The sequence below is a fragment of the Anser anser genome (assembly GCF_964211835.1).
Source record: "Anser anser genome assembly, chromosome: 1".
In the NCBI taxonomy this organism is placed as follows: Eukaryota; Metazoa; Chordata; class Aves; order Anseriformes; family Anatidae; genus Anser; species Anser anser.
Window position 1 is genome coordinate 123141342 of NC_139720.1, and position 22470 is coordinate 123163811.

Here is a 22470-nt window from a genome sequence, read left to right on the forward strand (position 1 = left end):
GAAACCTTCGGCACAACCCTTGAGCCACATGCTTTTGTATGGCCCCATGATTTTATTTGAGCAGTTCAAGAACTCTTCTGTTATTCACACTTGCACTAGTCCACAATCTCTTCGTTGTTTCAGGCATGCCCAAAAGCTTAAAGCAGAAATCTACTATACAGATATGGCATAGAAATGAGTTGTTTTGTGACATTCATATACAGCTTTCTAAAATGAGAGTTAGATTTGCTTCAGATTAAATTTACGTATTTGGGCCTTAGGCTTATCCTTGGTTTGCTCTGTTTGTGCTTCATGTTTTCCCATTTTGTTTCTTCAGTTCGTAGTCAATTTCCTTTGACTTAAACATGCTGCCACATGTGCTTACTCACAGTTTTTATCCATAGGCTTGAGCAGGGGATGCTGAAAGCTTTCTTCTCTTACTCTAAACATCAGCTAAGTCTATCTTTACCTATTCCTCCAGAAGAAGGAAGAGCACTGTTAGGTGTACATCTCTTCCCTGCTGAAGCTTTTCTCACCTCTTTAGTCTTTAGCCTCCATCACTCTGGAATCAACCATGCAATGAGAGATGTGGTGTTGGATCAACAGTTCAATGATACTTCATTTGCTTTCAATTACTCTAGGAATTTCTGTTTCCCCTCCCTAGAAGGCCTGTGAATTTTTAGTGTAGTGAGGCAATCTTTGAGAAAAATATTGAGACTGTAGTTTGTGCTGCCTAAACTCAGGAAATAAAATAAAATGCACCTATTTCTTCATGTAGAGCATTTTTTTTATTGTTTATACATTTTTGTTTTTTCTTTTAGACAAACGTGTTTGAAAGACTAAGTCTTGACTGATTGGAAGACTAGGTCCCCTGATGCTTTACACAGAAGATTTGCTGTGCTACTATCCAGTATTCTGGTTCTGGATGTTAGCCAACACTATCAGTGATTCTAGTGATTGTTGGGTTCCCCACGATCACATTTCTTTCAAATAGTGGCAAACCTTGTCCATAGTTTATAATTAACATGAACACATGAGAAAGATTTTAGACAGCCTTTGCATTCTGCTAACACTTGCCTTAATGAATTAAGAAATATTGCCATTAATTATATCTTGCAACAAATCTTTAAAGAAAATTACTGAATCATAGAATCATTTATGTTGGAAAAGACCTCTAAGATCATCTGGTCCAACCTTTTAACCTAGCACTGCCAAGCCTACCATTAAACCATGTCACTAATCTACACTTTTTTTGAAGACCTCTAGGGATGGTGACACAACTGCTTCCCTGGGCAGCCTGTTCCAATATTTCACAAGCCTTTCAGTGAAGAATTTTTTTTCCAAATATTGAACCTAAACCTCCCCTCGTGCAACTTGAGGGCATTTCCTCTTGTCTTATCACTTATTGCTTGAGAGAAGAGACCGATCCCTACCTTGCTATAGCCTCCTTTAAAGTAACTGTAGAGCAAAGTCCCTAAAGGACTTGTTCTTCAAAGTTATTAAACCTTGAGTTGGTTTGGTAATAATGAAAGATGATTGCTGCTCCTTTTTCTCAAATGCGATCCTGTTTCTTAATGCTTTTTGAGTCATGAACCTGGCATTTCTGTCTCCACATGCATCAAAACACATGATGTGCACCAAAGTATCATACTGTGTGTCCCAGAACAGTTTATCTGTTCTTTATTAAACTGAACTTAGTTGCAATTACAGCCAAAACGTACAAGAGCTCTCCAATATGGTCAATTCTAGAAATATTTACTCAACACAAAAAAAAAGGCTTTTAAGTGACTCAGCTTTTGTTTTCCCTTTGTGTTTCACCAGTTGAAAAGATACAGAGCCAGTGGGATGAAGTGCATGGACACCTCCAAAGCCGGAGACAGCAGCTTCATGAGATGTCAAAGGATTCAACACAGTGGCTAGAAGCTAAACAAGAAGCTGAGCAGGTTCTTGAACAAGCGAAAAATAAGCTTGAGTCGTGGAAAGAAATTTCCTACACCGTGGAAGCTCTGAAAAAGCAGAACACTGAGCTTAAGGTCACTACTAAAAACTAGGAATTTAACTTTAAGATAAATAATCAAAATGTTGATAAGTGATTGAAAATATTTCTGTTTAAGTTAACTAGATTGTTAAAGAAAATGTCCTCTAAGTCTTAAACAGTGCACATCGAAGACAAGTCCTTTATCCCTTCCCATTTCCAACAAACATTTGTAAGAAATTAATTTACGAAGTTTAAAATGGGTATTACATAATTCTTGAATGAACGTGGTCTTATCAGTCATAGGAAATAGCTGTCTGATCTCGCAGGAAAAACAAACAAACAAACAAACACACAAAACCTACCTCTTCAGTACAAGTATTTCTCATCTTTTCTATATACCAGCCTTAGCTGAGGCACTGGCACTGCAGACTGGGAAATCCTGTAGTATTGGTATTTGTCTGCATTGACAATGAAGCTGTATAGGTTACCTGAAGGTAGTTTTAAAAAGTAAAGAAAAGGAAAATATGTACCAAGCTATGTGGATGCCTTGAAAATCAGGTATTTTAGATTTGCGCCAAGGTGTTCTCACTGGGTTCAAGCTTTTTAGAATTATTAATTGGAAAAAAAAAATAAAAATAAATAAATTAGAAAAAAATGAAACAGCTGTTTTTGTGTATTTAGCCACATATATTGTCAAATGTTTGGTGCTAAAATGTGCACCTCAGTGAACTTACATATCTGAGCTGTACCTCAAGTAACAATGCAGATATGCCCAAACTCTTGCATCAGCTTGTAAGTTTCTTGATAAGGAAATAGTCATACTTTGGTGACATTCCTCATGAATAAATTTTGAGAACAGCTGTTTCAGATTAATCATATCTCATTTTCTGGTTGGGGAAAAACAAGATTGAAACCAACCAGTTGATCAGCCTCTTAACATGGGTCCTGCCTCCATGGTAATGGAGCGTTACATTTTAGTTATTTGGGAGAATAGTTACACAAATATTTTCTGATATGTTCTCCTCTCCTGCCCTCCAGATTATTATTATTATTTTTTTTTAACTCCTAGCACTCTGTTATTTAGTTAAACTTTGTGGACTTGATCAGTCTTTTTTGCCCAGATGAATGGTGATAAACCACTGTGAAGAACAGTGAGGTGAGGTCCTCATCAACTAGTTTTGCTGGCAGAGAAAGTATGTTTGTAACTGCATGATTGGTCTTCAGCTATCTCAATCACAAGGTTCTCGTTACTTTTCTGGTATTTAGAAGTAGATACAAAATCTGTTATTTTTTCTTGTCTGTTTGCCTGTAGGAAGAATTAAAACTTCCATTATCTTCTTGCTTTACGGCCGGGAAGTGTTTAAGTTTTCTTATTTAAGATTAAGGTCATTGCTTAGGAAGGGTGGATTATGGTAAACAAGAGCAATCACTCACTAATAGATTGGAAAGAGTTAGAAATTATGTATACTACTGTCATTCAGCATAGAGGATTCCCACTTGTCACTGTCTTTCTGCAGTCAGGGTATCAGTACCTTACGCAATGCCTGTCCCAGTCTTAATTTAATGTTACATGCTGTAGCCAGTTACAGATATTAGACTATAATTATAGCGTAACTGTTAAAGCTGGTCAAGCTTACGGTTAGTCTGACATAATTTGACTGCCCTCGTGGTGATATGAACGTCCATGGGCTCTACTGTTCCAGGGTTGTTTACATTCATTTGTTTGATTTTGCCTATCCTCTCTCCCACAAGTCTGAAAAATATTCACCTCTATCTTTGAGACTTCCTTTTTTTTAGTTCCTCTTTTTTTTTTTTTTTCTTATTTCACAAGTCTTCGTTAGGCAATTATCTTTGTCTGCCAGTAATTCCTATTGTGACAAATCCATCATGAAAGCTTCTCAAATGTGACAGCATCAGCTGTTGTGTTCATGCTTGAAATAAAGGGTCATGAATTCTAAGCAAAACTGAAATCGTATTTGAGTTTAGCAGCTTTATATTTCTTCTGTCTACTAGTATCAAAACTGAAGGACCCAGAAATATATCAAGTCCTCAAAATAAATGTTTTCCAGGCTGCTGTGCCAAACACATATATTCTGATGTTGTCCCCTGAATAACTAGAGCAAGTATACTGTCTTTTGGCTTGCTGTTACACTGATGAAAACAAAGCTGTCATTTCTATTCATTTGTGTTGAGAGAAAGAGAGAGGTCAGTGTGAGTCTTACATAAATTCTTCAGACATATTCATTTTGTCAGCTTCATATCTCTGCACAGTTTGGTGTGAGAAAGTAGTCACACAAAAGTGTTCTTCTGATTATTGTTAAATATTATAGGTCTGCCTAAAGAAGCTGAGCCAACGCAAAAATTCCCCTCTGCTCTGAATGAACTTTGGGTCAGTGCTTGTGTTAATGCTTTTCTGTTAATGCATCCTTATGCATGAGTAAATGGACAGGCACTCAGCAATACTCCTCTTTTGATTGTTTTTATTTTTTACAATACCAGCATAAAACAAAAATCTGGCTTGTATATTTGCTCAGTGATGTTTTTTAATAGAATTTGACACACTGATGTTTAAAAGTAATCTAGTACAGTGTAGCCTCTGATTAAAAATATTATTTGTTTGAGACAGAAGTTAATTCAGAGCTAATTTGCTGAGGAATAATGCATTTTTTTTTCATTTTCTTTTTTAGTTTCATATTCAAGAACTAAATGAGGACTGGTGTTAGGTATGGAGAATCAGAATATGGCATTCTGGCCAGCGAGAGTCTTTACCTATTAAAATCCTGTTTATTATTGTTTATTCAGTGATAGCTGCAGATGGTTAACTCAGCAGGCTGAAGGTTATATATGTACACATAGTACACTTCAGCTCTTCAGTCCCCAAATAATCTGAACATAAGCTAGTGTAAAACTAGTTTCTTCTTCTTAATATGATACTGAGTTTAAGTAAAAAAAAAAAAACCAAAAAAAAAAAACCAAAAAAACCAACCAACCAAACAACAACAACAACAAAAAAAAAACAAAAACAAAAACAAACAAACAAAAAAACCCACCCTGCTAGGATTGCCAGCACTCTCCTTGGTGCCTTGCTTTGGGAAGAGCTAGGAGAGACTGAGAGACCTTTTCTCTCTGTGAATCATTTTAGCTGGGATGGCCAAAGTGAAGTAGAAGAAGGATGGAGACGAGGTTTCCTTTCTTTCCTTCACTGACCACCTTCTTCCTGGTTGCCTAAATAGGAAACTGAAGAGCAGCCTGGTGACATCCCCTGCTCTGTTGGGACTCAGACGCCAAGCAGCCTTCCACTGGCATAGCCCAGGGGTGATGTTTATGCCTTGGGTTGCCCTCATCCTTTTCTGTTTTCGAGGGCAGGGGATGAAGGGACAATAAGGTTAACTCTAGCTAATTTAACCTTTCCTTGAAATGTTACTGGTAATTCTTTTGCCACTCTATGTATACCAATATAGGTTGAAGTATAGTCTCAGCATTCTGTGGATTTTTATTATTCCAGGGCTGACAGCATACTGCTTTCATTTCAGTAAAACTATTAACAATTAAGATAATGTTATCAGTATGATTCAGACACTGAAATAGAAGTCCTTAATGGAAAAAATAATTATTTAAGTATATAAATAAAATGTGCTATAAATATATTGTAAAAGGACAGGAAGACAGCCTGATTTTCCAGATTTGTAATATATTACCTGCTCAGTGTGGGAATTCACATGCTCGAAGCTGGACATTCCTGTACATACATACTGCAATACTTGAACTTCTCTGCATAGTTTATTTTGTTCCACTGGGCAATCCTGGGGTAGAAAAAAGCCCATCTAATTTCCTTCCTTGTTTTTAATCAAGGATCCTTAATTATACAGACTTTCTTCCTAAGAACATCAACCAGTGCCTTCTAATTAAAAATTAAAAATAAATTTATACTTAAGTAACATGATAAATGCATAGCCTTAATTCTTTAAGCCTTTTAATAAACTCAGCAAATTCCAGTGATGACACAGACAAAACAAAGAGAAGGCTTATAAAAATGTGGAAATGAAATTAAGGTAATGAAGCATTCCCCCCTACCTCACACCACATCTCACCCCACCCCCCAAAAAAATCAAACGTTCCCAAGTAGCTTAGAGATAAATGAATAAATGAGAGCTAAAAATATAATAAGGAGGAATAAAAAAAAATAGCCACCAATTTAATCATTAAAAAATCATTACAGTCATATAAGATTAGAGTTAATGGGTGTCTGGTAGACAGTTAAAACATTTACCACAACACTTTGTTCTCAGTATCTGTGCAAAGAGCAGAGTTGAAACAAGGCATGCACTCTTTAAAGTTGGCGAAAAATTGCATACCAATTTCCGGTAAAGTAAAAAATAGAAATTGTTTCTGTCGACAAAACTCTCTATATTCATCATTTTTTTCTTGATTGATGATCTAGTGTTGTAATGTCAGGAAGTTAATGGATTAATGTTGAAGTTAATGGTGAGAATCAACACTTTTGAAAACAGCCTTGTAATGGATCTTTCTGTATTTTTATTATAAAACTGGCTTTGGAAGGTTTTATAAGGTCATTAACATTACATGGAACTGGGCAAAAAGAACTTATTTTAAAAGTAAAGTTTACAGGCTATTAGTTTACAATACAGACAAAATGTTGGGGTAACTTTTCTATGTAATACAGCAAACAGTCAGTCTGATGAAATACTTTGTCTAGAAAAAAGTAGCTGTGTGCATACATAATGTGAAACAAAGAGGAAGGTAGTGTGTATTAAAGATGGATAGACCTTACTGTAGAATGGATACATGCTATAAAAGTTCTACAAACCTGAAATGATTATTTCCGTAGACTTTATTTATTTTTGGTTTTATAGATTTTATTATGTGTGTGTAAATATCAGCAATTATATATTTAGTATATATAATTCTGCCAGGGAAGGTGCTCAGATAGGAAACTATATTCAAAGCAACCACCTACCTTTATCTTCTTCAAAGGAGTGCTAGTGATTTTCTATACAATTATCAGTTCTCCTGACTATACCTCCATACTTAACATGAAGGAGTAACATAACTGCTTAGGCAGTTTCAGCTTAACTGCACTTAACCATAATGTTCAGATGGTTCTCAAAGAGTTAGTAGGCTCCTCCTAATGTTGGATTGGTAAAAATCAGATCCCTTGCTCAAAATGCATAGTCAGGTTGCTGTCTTAGTGTCTGAGGTTATCTGGTGCACAGTAGTTGGGGAACTGTTCTGATCTGTCATGAAAGAATAACACAGGAAAGGGAGGAAATACATGTTTTCAGTTTCAGATTATGGAGGGATCTTAGAGATGTGGAAGCAGCTTTTTAATTGAGAAAGGTTGGGTGGGGGGAGATTACAATAAAAAACAAACAAACAGAAAAAAACTCCAGTTGTACTCTTTTCAAAGGTCAAGTTTGAAAGTCCCAGTCTTAGCCAAAATCAATTTATCAATCTGAGATGAAAATATAAGCCCACAATTTTCCAAAAGTACTCATTTTTATTTAGAGTTTAGACTGTTTAATCAGGGATTGCATGATTTAGTTCAGCTTTGTGTGGAGAATTCATTGTCTGAAGAAAAACAGGATTTCAAGAGGAATACCACTTTGGGAGAATGAGAGGGAAAAGCAATTTTTTCTTCACAGAGATTTCCAAATTTTGAGTGTTAAAGCACACCAATAAAGAAAGTCAAGCCTTACTGTTTGTTTGGTTTTTGTTTGTTTGTTTGTTTGCTAGATAGCTTCTAATGTTTACATACAATTTAGTGTTTCTATTGGCAAATTCAACTATTTTTTTTTTCATTTGCATTGTCCCGTTGATAGCCTAGTTGCAGTCTTTGCCTAGTACAAAAGTACAAGTTGACCATCGATTATCTTTGCTCTTTCATTTTTTTGTTACACATTATGGATTGAATATGCAGCTTCAGTGCATTTATATGGAAATTTTCTCTGAGGAAAAAGACTACTGGGAAAGGTGCATGGGGTCTGGTTTCTGGCTGAATGAGTGTTCGAGATTTCCTGGCTTGCTGCTGTAGTAAGGCAGTTGGCCCAGGTGGGGCCAGGGCAGAGGAAAGGAGAAGTAAAGGAAGGAATGTTCAAGATATAAAAAGCTTACTTACTAGTAAAAATACTAAATTAGCATTATAAATATATTGATAGGTGTACCAGAATTTTGCTGTACTGCAGATTTAGTGCTGTTCCAGTAGGTGGCACTAATTACATAAACAATTTGGTAAAAGAATTAAGAAAAATAAAAAAGTGAAATCCCAGGCATTAGTATAATTTCACATTATAAAAAAGAAAATTAGATAGAACATACTATTTCATAGTATCTTCTATCTTGGTATAATTCAACATCAAAAATAGAAGATATAATAATGCATCCATCTATTTATGTCCCAGAAAAGAACAATCAACATTCGCTATTTATCAACCTGAGCTGCCATGTTTTATTTGGCATTTAGGATTCAGATGCTTAATCTCTTCAGAGTCTTACAGTCTTATACCTATAAAAAATTCAAACATTTAGAAAGACTCTGACCGTAGTTACCAGTAAATGTGAGGAAGTCTTTCCTCTGTTCTTTTTTCATATTGATGGTATAACTTGTCCATCTCCTTTTCTAATAATCATAGTATGTGTGTAATCATTTTATGACAAACTGATATTTATTCTTTATTTTTTTTTCCTTTTCACTTCAGCAATTTTCAAAAGAAATACGACAATGGCAAATAAATGTAGATGTGGTGAATGACATGGCACTGAAGCTGCTGCGCGATTATTCAGCAGATGACACCAGCAAAGTAGAACTGATGACAGATAACATTAATACAACATGGGCTACCATTAATAAGAGGTAGGATATAAATTCTACTGTTATGTTTGTTGTTAAACTTCATTGTCCAGCTTTGGTTGGAGATCACAGAGGATAAAAAAATTGAAAATGAGATGGTTATAATGAAAACGGTAAAGCAAGATGACGAATCTTCTCTCATATTTTGTGGATCTGTGTCTTTGGAATGCCATTTAAGTTGCTCATGTAACATTTTGCCTTCTGCCAATTTCCCTCAGCTGTAAGCAGCTGCCACCTAACTTTAGTTGATAGGTGATATATTTTAACTATTTAAAATGAAGTGTATCATATTTGATATTCTACCTTCACAATCACTATAGTGATTTTGCTGGAGTCATAAACTGAATATGAAAATGACAGACTGAAAATGATAGGAAGCAGTCTTGAGGTAGAAATGTTATCCTGTAGCTTTGAAGCAAATCTATGGTCAAGAAAGTTTTTATTAGATCCTTGATCACATTCTTGATTGCATTTCACAGTCTTGCAGTGTTTGGTTTAGATACCAATTCCTTACTAAAAGCAATTTTTGCAGCTTGTCTCCAAATTGTGAATCATCCAATATGCAATCTATAAAATCAGAACACTTTGCAGAATAAAAATGACTTTCTTTGTAGTAGTAAAAGAGTTTTATATTATCGTACACTAGATGAGATACACATAAAAATTAAATCAAAGTTGTTTTAATCAGTTTAGTATCTTGGATTAAGTTTTATAGCCTATAACTGAAACTAGAACTGAATTAGTTTTAACATGTTTTTAATTAAAGCCTATGAACAAGGTCAGAAAAGTTTGTTTAGTTAAATATAAAATAAATTTAGAAGATCTTGCATAATGAAAGTTAGTTAAACCAGTGATGACTACTAAAATTTATTCCTGCTCTGTTTAATTTTTATGAAGTAAACATTCATATGAATGAGTCATTTTGACAGCATTTTCCCTGAATCAGACTTGCCACTGACTTAAGAACCTGTTTAAATAAGAGATGCTACTGACGTCCACTAAGAGAAATCCATATAATAATAATAATTTGGAAGGTCTTTTTTTTTATTATTTAATAAAGAACAATAACTAAACCAGGAAATTAGTGAAAACATTCAATGAATATTTGCTTGCGTTTCTGCTGTTACATAGCAGTAGCCATTTTAGCCTTATTGGTAGTAGTTTTACTATCTGCAATCTGAGAAACTGGCTGGAGGGTTTCCTGGATAAGAAGTGTTGCATGTCTAATGCGCAAAACTATTCCCCATGAGTAGGCAATGTAAGCAGGTAAAAATGCTTAGATTGAAGAACTCACAGAACTTGCTTTTGGTTGTATATAGAACTACAGCCACCATTTGGTAAGATAGCTTTGTAATCCTGAAGTCCAGTGCTACCTGTGGCTGCTGTAGATACTCAGGTATCAATTATAGCCAAGAGTGCCTCTTTAAGTATGTTAATGGTTCAAGCAGAGATGCAGGTGTGTCTAATGCTGTCTAAATGTGCTAACTGCCATTGTTGCATGTAATCAGCTGAGTACTAGGCTAACAGAGATTACAATTCTTCAAGAGAGTTCTTGCAAGCTTCTATAAAACCTGCAGAATTGTTCGCAGTTCATGTGTCTGATGATTTACTATAGTAAATGCTTTATGTCCAAAAAAAAAAAAAAAAAAAGATGCTTAGGTGACTGAGTTGATATTTCCTCTTTAGAAGGACAAGAGGATAAGATTAAGCTTGTGCAGGTAACTGTAAAACTACATTTTCATACTATTTGCCTGTAAGGCTTTGCTGCTACCTTTCTAATACTTTAATATTTTGTATATAATTTTTGCAAGACTTCCCATGATTTGGGAATTTGAAAAATAATTATGTTGCAAACAGTAGTTGATAAGCTTCTCTGAGGGCTGTGTCATGTTGTCAAACATGATCATGTATCAAGTCTGTCTCTTGTGAAAAACAGATAAATGTGTACTTAGACCCTACCCTGGAAGTGTTTAAGGCCAGAGTTCAAGGGGCTTCGAGCAACCTGATTTGGTGGGTGGCATCCCTGCCCATGTAAGGGGGGTTGGAACTAGGTGGTCTTTAAGGTCTCTTCCAACCCAAGCTAATCTATGAGTTTAATGAAGGTTACCAAAAAGCTTGAACTTGTGAACTCATGCAGAACTTATGGAGAGAGGTCTTGAAAGAACATCCTAGAGATTTCTTTTGTTGAGCAACTCTGCAAAGAGAAGGTGGAGTTTGTGGGCCTTTGGATGACTTAAGTGCTATTTTAAAGATTATATTTTGTTATGTTGTCCTGTTCTTTTGTTTGTTTTTGTGGTGCCTTTTTTGGTCTTGTTTGTTTTTCCCTGCCCTTTACACTTAAGCTCTCAAGTTGTTGCACGGAGCAAAACAAATTGTATCTTGATGGTTTTGTTTGGTTTTTGTTTGTTTGTTTGTTTTTCTTTGAACTGTAAGAGTATATTTACTCTGAGTAGAAAGGAGGCATGTGAACTATCTATTGCAGGCTACAAGAAAAACTGGTTCTCCACTGAGCTAGGCAATGATTTCAGATATATCCATGACTGTTACTTTCATCTAGGCCATGAACAAGTAATGCTCTGGTGATTCAGTGACCTGATAGTGATGTAGAAATAAATTCCAAATGGTCTTGGCCATTTCTCCAGTGTTTTTAGAACTAGTTCTATCGCAGCTTATATGTGTCTTGAGTGCTAAGAGGAAATATACCATTAAAGAGTTTTATTTCATCTCCCTGTAGTCTCAATTCAAATGGGCTAATTATTTTTGTGCATATTTTCTTCTAAAAAGAAAAAAAAATGAGAGTTGTTCACATTGTTTTGATCTGCTTTTTCTTTAACCAGCCATTAATATAAAAAATGTGTGTCAGTGTAAAAAATGTGAACACTCCTTCCCATGAAGCAGATTAGTAAAACAACAGGCAGGCAAGCAGCAGTAATATTGCACTTTGCCTGTTGGCAATAGTTCAGCCAAAGCAAGTACTTTAGTCATTAAGGCAACATCTGCCAGCTTGTGTTTTGTTTTGTTTAAATAGATTTGCAGCTGATTGCTGTGTATTTACCCTTTGCCTTACTGTTCTGTTTTATAACATCAAACTATAACAAATAGCATTCTAACTCCTTTAATAGCTGAGTTCGTGAGTGTTTGATGGTCGTTTCACTTTTCACTCACCACTCTTTTTTATTATTTTTTGTTTGTTTCTTTGTTGGTGATACTGCCAAGACACACTAAAGGTACATAAACTGATCAGCTGGCAAAAGCCAGAATGACTTGTAAACAGGTCTCTTCTCTTTAGAAGTGTTAGCTTTCTAAGAAATAACTATATTTTAAAGTGGGGGTAATTTAAAGAGAAAGCAATCTGTATTGCTTGTATTAACAAAAATAAATATAACAGTTGAACTAAAATGTTCTCAAGAGAGAAAGATACAATGAAGGAAGCAACTATTATAAATTTACTATATAGAGAAATGTGTTATGGTACTATTATGTTACTTCTTCCTTTGGTAAGCACTCTTATGTGAATGATCATATAAATATAAAAACTTTCTTAAAATAATTTATTTCTTGGGAATCTAACAAATGTGCTTAAATTTCACTAACTAATGTTAATCTAAAAAAGGGTGTAGATCGTTCTTAAGTAGGGAGTATTTTGTGGTGATAATTGCATACATTATCTGAGAATTGTTTAGGTCTCCAACCCAGCACTGTGTAACAGGCACTTTTTTCAAACATTTGCATCTCCCCCCAGTTCCCATACTCAAGGTCAATGGAGCATCAGGCTGTATGCCAAATATTACCAGCTTTTACTGTTCAAGATGCTTTCTTTGGCTCCTGAGATGAGAGAGGATGCACATGTCAGTCGCAATACAAAAAGTAATTTTCTTCCTCACTGCAGGGTATGGGCAGTGAATATTCAATTTTTTATTTTTTTTATTTATACATAACATTATCTTTCCATTTCTGTTATTAGTTTAAGTTGTAGAGTATTAGAGAGGAGTGGCAAGGAGCTGAGCTTTTAGACGACTGGTTTGATAAATCTGAGATACCAACACCCACAGTTTGCTAAGAATGGTGTTAAATCTCTAATGCATCCAGTTGTACAAACATCTTGATTTTACATACTAGCTGGACAATATAGAATACAAATTGCCAAATAAGCAAAAGGCATAAGCATCACAAAAGTAGGATGCCCACCTGTTTCCTATGTAATAAGGCATAATATAACAGTAATTATAAATGTAAAAAAAGCTCATAACTTAGTTTTTATCTTCATGAATAGCAAAGCTTTCCTCATCAGTGGTGGCTTGCTATAAAAATACTATTGCTGGAATGCAAACTTTATCTGTACATAATGTTTGTAAATATAATTTTATTAAATGCACAGAAAGAGGTTGACCGTTCCACCAGAGAGCTGTATACTGTACCTGCCCTAATATGACTCTGCTTTATGCCACTTGTAGAAGAAATCACACTTCTGTTAAAGCTGAATTGCAGTCTGGGTAAGAAGTGCTGTCATGCAGCAGCAGCCAGTGTGAAGTGTGTTAAGTTATACTGAGGGCTCATAGTTGACTTCAGTAGCTAGACCTTCTGGGGAGTTGTCTTTGAAGAGCTTATCGTTTGCTCATTTAAGCTTGGATTGCTAAACTTGAGAAGGAATGAATTCACAATACATTTTACTTTGGAGAATAACATACACTTCTTCTAGGTTCTTCAAGCCAGTCTCTTGCTTTCCATTCTTTTATTATTTTGAAGGTTGGTCTGCATTCCTATAATCAATGTAATTCCATGGGCATGCATGAACAGCTATTATTTTTCTTTGTGCAGACATCCTTTAGTTGAGTAAAGTGAAACAACCAAATTAAAAATGTAAGTGACTAGGGGAACCTTGTTTATACATTTGTATTTGCAGTTGTTGTCCTGTTTATAGAGCTGTATTAGTGTGGATGTGAACAAGAAATCAATGTAAATGTAAGACCTCAGATAAAGATGATATTGGTCAAGTGTCAGTTTCCCATGTAAATACATACATATATATATATATATACACACATATATATGTGTGTATATATATATATTCTAACAAAGAAAGCACAGTATGATCACTCTTATTTTTTCTTCATATTGGATTTTTTTGATCGTTTTTGAAACAATCTTGCCAGTATCAAGAAAGTAGATGTCAGAGTGTCTGCTTTTTACAACCAATATGTCATGCCAAAGCTTGTTATTTATAGCAGATTAACAACAGATGCTAATTCAAAATTACAAAGACTGATGGAAAACATTGCAATTACAGGGCAATTGTTTTCTTCTGTGAGAGAAGTTAATAGTACACATATATTGATTCTGTTCATAGTTTTTAAAAGTAAATTTCAGTTTAGGTGTTCGTGACATACTGTCTTTGAGATCACTTGTTTTTCATTCTATGAGGACTTGTTGTTTTATTCAGTTAGTAGAACTATTCATGTTGAATGAAAATGAGTCTTTGCAGTCTTAGATAATGCATCCAAGATTGTGTTAAGGAGTAAGCAATTTTATATCAGCATGTTTGAAGAGCTGATGTAGTCCTGTTGACTATCCTTTTGAATAGGAGGAGAAACATTTTTTGTTCGTTTTAAAACATTTAATCCAGAACTCCTCTGAAAAGTCAGAATTTGATCTGAGATCCTAATCTCCTTCTCTTCAGACAAAAGGTAGAAAAAAAGCCATTCATTTTCATTAAATTAATTTGCCTTGCTTCTTCTGTATAGCCCTCCATGCTCCTCCAAAGCTGCTCTCCAACAGAGTAATGTTGGCAAATTTTGAAGAGATTTATTAGCTTCTTGTGATGCGAAAATGTTACAGCTTTTGTGTTTAAATATGTATATTTTTAAAGTTTCCTAGTAGCTGTTTTTAGATAAAGGGTTAAAGTACTTTTTGTCTTTTTTTTTCTGTTACTATTATTTTAAACAAAATAATGCACTATCAAAAGGATGTTCACCTACTCTGGCAAGGTTTAGGTGCTCTGAGTGTAGTCTGACGTATTTGTTGCTACATGTTTTACTTTAAATGCCACCCCTTAACTTTTCTATATTGAAGAGTAAAACTAAATATATATACATATATGTATTTGGGGGAAAAGTATTGCTTTATGATAGGTTACCTATTTGAAAGTGTGGTTGTTTTACCCAGCTGGGCAGCTGAACTCCAACATAACTGCTCTCTCACTCCCCTTCCTCAAATAAAAAAGGGGAGAAAATATGATGGAAAGGGCTTAAGGGTTGAGATAAGGAAGGGAGATCACTCAACAGTTATCGTCATGGGCAAAACAGACTCAGCATAGAGACATTAGAGAAAGTTATTACCTATTACTAACAAGCTAGAGAAGTGAGAAACAAAACAAAAAATGACAACAGAACAAACTAAAACCACCATCCCCCTGAACCACACTCCTCTGTCTTCCCCCCAAGTGGCACAGGGAAACGGAGGCTGGGGTCAGTCCCTGACTCTTCGTCTCCGCCGCTCCCTCACGGTCCCTCCCTGCCCCTGCTCCCCGTGGGGTCCCTCCCACGGGATGCCGTCCTGCCCGAACTGAGCCTGCGGGGGCTGCCCACAGGCAGCAGCTCTTCCAGCACTGCTCCCACACGGCTCCGTACCACGGGGTCCGTCCATCCCCCAGGAGCAAACTGCTCCAGCACGGGTCCCCCACGGGCGGGCGGCAGCTGCTGGGCTCTTCTCACAGAGGCAGCCCCTGCTACCAAAACCTTGCCAGGTAAACCCAATACAGAAAGACAGTCTACTGACTACCTACGCTCTGAAACAAACATTGATGTTCAGAATATAGTTTCAAGTTTATCAGCAATGACGTCGCTTAACTGATCTATTGTTTTGTTCTATTACCTTTTTCTTCCTAATGCCCATAAAAATGATGTTTCAGCTGCGTATAGGAAAAAATATAAAAAGACATAAATGCCACCTGAAACTCCTATAAATAGATCTTGAAAGTCATCTATTCTGGTTACATCCTAGTTTTCACCTTATTTTGTTCTCCACTCAGCTGACTGCAAGTTTTGTACAGTACTGACAGCAGTACATGGATCCAAGATAAGAAGTCAACTGAGGGCACTAAATGTTTTCAGTTTAGCTTATGACAGGGTAGTTTTGGATATGCAACGCTTTCAAAAGGCTGGTAGGATGAGCTGAAAAAGCAGTGCTACCCAGACTGTGTCATGATTGATCATTTCTACCTTTATGATCATATTTTATTTTTTTGAGGAAACTCTTTATGATTTGGGAAAAAAAAAAAAAAAGGAAGAAGAAAGTGTTCCTGAGTTATTTCTGGAAGGGGTAGCATCAGTCTCTTATTAAAAAGATCTATGGAGCCTTGTGACTTCAGAAACACGTTTCTTAAAACTTTTCATACTGGCGTGAGTAAAACTCAGTGCTTCTGTCACTTAAATAGATACATCTAGACTAGAACCTTTATTACTCCCAGAAAAGCAGGAGATGATCTGGAGATCTGCTGTGTCCACACAGACAAACAGAAATAACCTGTAAGAGAAAAGTGTTCTTAAATCATTATTTTTAAAAGTTTTCTGTCCAGCAAGTGGTTTGCTGATGTTTTTTAGGCTTACAGCTTAGTGGGTTTGGTTGTTAGCTGCAATCTAATTTTAATGATTTTGTTGTAGACAATTAGAGGATGACAGCTCTGACGTTTCTCAAAAAGGCCTTTAGCCTCAAATACCTGGAGCAAGTTAATTAAGTAGGAAAAGTGAAAGTAGAACATCAAAAAGACCATTTCTTACTGCTTAGACCATTGCTTTTTCCATTCTTATTTGCTTTTCTTGTTTTTGATTTATATTTTGGTCTTGAATGAAATGAAATTTCACTACTTTGTATTTACTCAAACTTTGTGTGTTCCTTTGACATGCAAATGAGAACAGTTTTCATGCTATAGTGCAACCCAACGGGAAAAGATCATTAAAGAGTTTACAGCACAGCCTTCTAAATGGAGAGTAATTTCATGCAACAACATGAATCATAATTGGAGCTTAATATGGACATTTCAAAGAAACACTCCTGAGAAGTCTTACTCTTTTTACATCCACAGGAGGGGCAGAAGGAGCCAGGTACTAAGGGAGTAAGCCTGATTTTTGTGAAAGAAAACAAAAATGTCAATTTTTGTGCTTATTCCATTAGAAGATTAAGACAAATGTGTTGTTCTTTTTCTAAAAGGTGAGATTTTCAGAAGTAATTAGGGAGTTTTAGTCTCCGTTTCAACAACAACAGAAGCTAATGCTCTGTGCCCTGAAAGTCCATCCTTAAATCTATTTCCTATTAGTCTGCAGATAAATTAACAAACTCTAGCAAACTGATTATTGTTCTCACCAAGGGCCTATTGCAACAAATGAATGTCTTTCCTTTCCCCTCAATAGACTTCTTATCAGGCTTCATGTCCTTTAAAACAAACAACCGAACGGAAATTAATAAAGCTGATGGACTAGCAGAGTGCTAGCACAAAGGAATTTGACCTTAGTTGTCATTTTTTGTTTCCATTATTATTCCTGTGATAGCCTTGTTTTGTCTTCCCCTGGTGTTCTCCGTGGAATTTTTTTTACAGACTGTTCGTGCTATCGCAAGCATTATTACTTCATTCTTGTTCAGTTTCTGATCGGCTCCTCTACAGGCAGTGTAAGCCTTCTGCTCTCTAGCTTATCAGTCATGCTAGAAACTGAGAGGACCATTCAGTCTGTCTGGTAAATCTTTGGTCTCTTTGGAAATTGCCACCACATGTGCCAATTTGACAGCAGCACTTTTTGTCTTTTCTGTGCATCTGTGTTTCAACTATGAATGGAATTTGGACCACACATGGTGTTGTATAAACTGTCAGAAATTGTCAACTGACAATGAGTTGTTTTCTTTCTGGATGAGGATCAGTGGCATGAGAGGTAAATGGTCATGACTCTTGCTGGCCAAGGCAGAGGGAAGTGGCAAGATGAAGACTAGGTTGGAAAACAGCAGAGTTAGAAATGCACTTTTCTTACACGTTCTAAAATACAAGTGGTGAGAAATCAGAGGAAATCTGAGATTAAGCAGGTAGATAAAAGGATACCAATTTTTAAGACATCCCTGAAACAGGTACATAGGAGAGGAAACAGTAAGGAAGCAAGGAACTTGTGAAAAGGAAATGCTCAGTATGTTCATGTTCTTTAACACACAGCATAAATCGCATCTTCACCAATACTCCAAATTGGATTGTTGTATGCTACATTCCCTGACAAATTTAAAAAATGTAGAGCTCTTTCCCCACCACTAAACGTTATATGTCCTGCAAATGATAAGAATTAATAGCTCTTGGAATTATCATTTTAGCAGGTGTATCTGCACATTCTTCCTTTGTAAAAGAGACAATCATTTATGTATCTGAGTATCAGCTTAAGAACAACAGTGCCTTGTGGCAATGAATTTTACAGGTCCACTTCTTTTTTTAAGTATTATTTTTATCTGTTTAAAATGTAGTCTGTATCTTTGAGACTCCATTTGTTCACTTGACATAATGTATGGTAGAAACAAATTTCTTGGAATTACTCCAAATGCCATACTTGCAACACCCATTTCCCAGTTTCTGTATTTTATCTTATTAGTAAGGTATGTTTTCTCAGTTTTGTTTTCATTTTATATATTTGATTTCTTATTTTTCAATTCCAGTAAAATTAGACCTTAGTTTAATTTTTTTTCTTCTTACATCTAAGATGGATGTATCTTCTGTTCTCTACAGCATAACTTATACATGCTATTTTTTTTTTGGGGGGGGGGGGGTATTTTGTTTGTTTCTGAAAGCTCTGAATGAGATGCTTTTGTTTATTATCAATAATGGTAGAGTTCAGTAATTTCCATGAGTGCTTAGTACTTTAAACATGGCTGAGGTTGATACCTGAGCTAAGCTAGTTAATTACTAATCATGTCTTTTGCTCTATTATGAACCATATACCTTTATTAATTCTGAGAGGGTAGATCTATTTTTGTGGTTGTTGACCTGTAAGATTTCCAGTGTGGACTTACTCCAAGGTATGGAAAGCAATTCCACCAGAACGGTCTTTTCTCTCTGGTTCCAGTGGGGAACAACAGCCAAATAGACTTATTCAAACAAGATGGCACTAAGAAACTGTAGTTCAGATCTGCCTTTGTTGACACGCCTGCTTTTTATTCTGTGCTGACCCCTTGGAGCCACAGACACTTGTCACCATTACTTTTTTTTCATGCTGGGTAAAATTACAGTAGAATAATGGAATGTTTTTCCATTTTGCTTTTGCCTAAATTGTTTTTCACATCATGTCATGCTTTAGTCATTTTATATCTGAAATTACTTTTTGCTGCTGGCTGGGTTGAGATACCCAAGCCAGAATAAGGACAGTGAAGAGCAGAGCATGTGCCACTGAGTGAAGGGTGGACATAATATTTATTCCTATTTTGGTACTGTTAATCTTTCAGGTGCTAGTATGTATTGACATCTTCATCAAGCTGTTGGTATTGATTTTAAATACGTAATTTGTTCAAGGTTACAGCTAGTTCAGAATCTAGTGATTTATATGACTTTAAAACTTCCTTGTAGAGGCTGGTATTGTTTACACATCTATATTGAACCTTTCTGCTATCCTATTCCGAATGATTCATTCCATCTGAAATTACTCAATTCTTCCCAGGCTTGACTAACCTAAACAAATTTGTCACCTTACTCTTCATAACCTTTTCATAATGGCTAATTAATGTACAGAAGAGCACCTAGTGCATCTCAAGAATGAACATTATTTGCATTGACTATATTTTATTTTTTTAATCTCAATTTTGTTTCATTCCAGAGGTTTCTGTAACACAACTTTGTATCCCTGCTCCTAAACAGCTCCTTGTATAGAGGCTTATCCTTTAAAACTATACTAAAAATATCACTTCATTGTCATTTTCAACATTTGTTTCAATTTTAACAAAAAGTTGGAAAATATATTTTTCTCAAAGACAGATTTTTATTGGGCCATAATAAACTTAGTGAAGAAGTGTAGAATTATATTCACACATGAAAGCAGAAGTCTTCCTGGATACCATTCCAAACAGAGGGCTTCTTTTCTGTTTCTGTCCTGGAATGATTAAAACTCAGAAACTTAGTATTTGTGTACTTATACATGATTTCTCTTTCTAAATATGTATTTGTTTGTGTACTCTTTGATTATGGAGGGGCAACATACAGATAGCCACAAATAGTAAAGATTGCTGAACATAATTACGTGTTGTGTGATGTCATCAACAGTTTGCTTACATGTATGACCTGGCTAGCTTGGACTGGATCAGGTGAACTAGTCATATTAAATTTACTAGATTAATGTCACTACTTGATGTTTGGGACTACTAAAATTAGTAATATAAGCTGTTCCTGTTCATGTTGTCATTCTGAATAAGCTGAGCCACAGCAGACAATCATACAGAGGTCAGATTTGAACATACAGTTGTCATTAAAATATGTAACAATTTCAAGTAATTGAGACAAACTGTATCACAGGCATTGGGTAACAGATGACAGGACCTTATTTTAGATCAGTGATATAAATAATCAAGAAAGAAGCTAATCCAATAAATCAAAATAGCATATAAATACATTAAAGAAGAGTAAGAACAACGTGTCGTGGTGATGCCACTCATCTTTAAAAATATGTATTTCCTTAAATGCTTAGTATTTTATCCATTAGAACAGATTGTACAGTGTATGCATATATACAATATATATGTAAACCAGTAAAATACAAAAATTTAGATATTTATGGCTATTGCAAAACACAGAATTTGAGTCTTTTCTAATACTGCATGGCACTTATGGCTAACTTATTTTCTGTCTTGTGCATATACCTCAATGAAAAGGCAGAATGAAGTAGATAAGTAATGCTACATTTTTTATCACTAATGAACCTATGTATTTACTCGTTTGCATTTTGAATGGGAAGGTTCACAAGTTGTCTGTAGTATACTTGTGTGTAACTAATAAAAATGTATGAATTATCAGTTGAACTTCATTTTTTGTTAATAGCAACAGAAGTCAGCCTTCTGAAGTGTTTACTTGAGGTTAAGCATGATTTTAAAAAAAAATAAATCTAGTTTGCTCTCTTATGATTCTCCTGAGAGAACTTGTCTCTGGCTTTTAATGTTTTACATTAATTTTCTTCCCATGAACTTTTAACGTAGTTCTTTAATCTGATTTCTAGGAATCCTCTTGTAGTACTAGAATATAGTTTGAAAAAATTAAGATGGCCATCATCTGAAAAAGGTAATATCCAAGCCAAATAACAGGACATCATATGCAAGATTAAGGCCTCAATACCACTCCTTGCTACTTGGTGGTTTGCTTATGGTTTTTCTTGATGATATCAATTGTGTTTCACATCTATAGTCAACTTTCTGTATACAGGACTCTCATAAAACAGAAACATTTCAAAGCTCTCAAGCTTTGCATGCTGTTCTTAATACCTTCATAGAAAACATGGGCCATGGCTTCTCTGAACGAAGAGCAAAATGTGAAGTAGGGAATCATCTAGTGATTTAGATATTCTTGTAGGAAATCATGATGCAATGCTATAGTGACAGTGTAACAGAACTCAATACCAGACCTTATGGGATGGGAGGGTGATTTTTTTTAAAGACTAGTTTTACATACCCATGCACTCTTAGATGAGTTTGTCCCAGTTGTCTATCCAGCGTTTAGGCACCAAGATGTTTGTATCTAAGTGGTTATCCAGAGGAATTCCTTGAAATAACACAGCATAGGACACATCAGATGTCATCACATCCCCTGGGCTCTTCTCGTGGTAAATGTTGTGCAGGCTTCAAGATGTATCTTATTTTAACCTTACATAACTCACTATGAAGCATGACCTCTTTTCTTTGTTCGCTTTTGCCTTCTTGAAGTAAAGGGCATGAGTAAACTAAGCATATGTAAGTCTGTGGGCCCTAATAGGAAGTACCTGTGAGTGCTCAGGGAGCTGGCAGATGTCTTTTTGAGGCCACTCTCAACAATCTTTGAACAATCATGGTGATCAGAAATGGTGCTTGAGGACTGGAAGACAGCAAATATCACCTCTATTTTCAAGAAGCGAAAGAAGGAAGACCCAGGGAAGTACCATCTTGTCAGCCTCACGTCAATCCCTGGGGGTGATAGAGCAACTAATCCTGGGAACTATTTCCAGGCACATGAAAGGCCAGTTCCCAGATGGCACAAAACTGGGAGGAGTGTCTGATATGCCAGAGGGTTGTGCTGCCGCCCAGAGGGACCTAGACAGGCTGGAGAAATGGAATGAGAAGAACCTCATGAAGTTCAGCAGGGGGGATTGCAAAATCCTGCACCTGCGAAGAAACAACCCCTGGCACCAGTACATGCTGAGAGCCACCCAGCTGGAAAGCAGCTTTGCATAAAAGGCTCTGGGGGTCCTGGTGGACACCAAGTCGGTCATGAGCCAGCAATGTACCCATGTAACAAAGGAGTCTAGTGGTATCTGGGCTGCATTAGGAGGAGTGTTGCCAGCAGGTGGAAGGAGGTGATTCTTCCCCTCTGCTCAGCATTGGTGAAGAAGGATCACTAAGACAATTAAGGGGCTGAAGCATATTTTGTACAAGCAAAGTTGTAACCATTTAGCCT

At 35.9% G+C, this 22470-nt stretch overlaps 1 protein-coding gene across 27 annotated transcripts in view; it reads left to right on the forward strand.

Moving 5' to 3' along the window:
* DMD (dystrophin) overlaps nucleotides 1–22470 on the forward strand; it is a 1241706-nt gene that overhangs the window by 959042 nt on the left and 260194 nt on the right. For 26 of the 27 annotated variants that reach the window (XM_083850706.1, XM_083850697.1, XM_083850709.1 and 23 more), the window contains 2 exons: nucleotides 1801–2012; nucleotides 8674–8828. In XM_083850706.1, coding sequence (XP_083706832.1) covers nucleotides 1801–2012; nucleotides 8674–8828 — 367 coding nt within the window. Of the gene's footprint in view, nucleotides 1–1800; nucleotides 2013–8673; nucleotides 8829–10388; nucleotides 10544–22470 lie in introns of those variants that run through there. The other variant, XM_083850713.1, reaches the window with a different exon arrangement.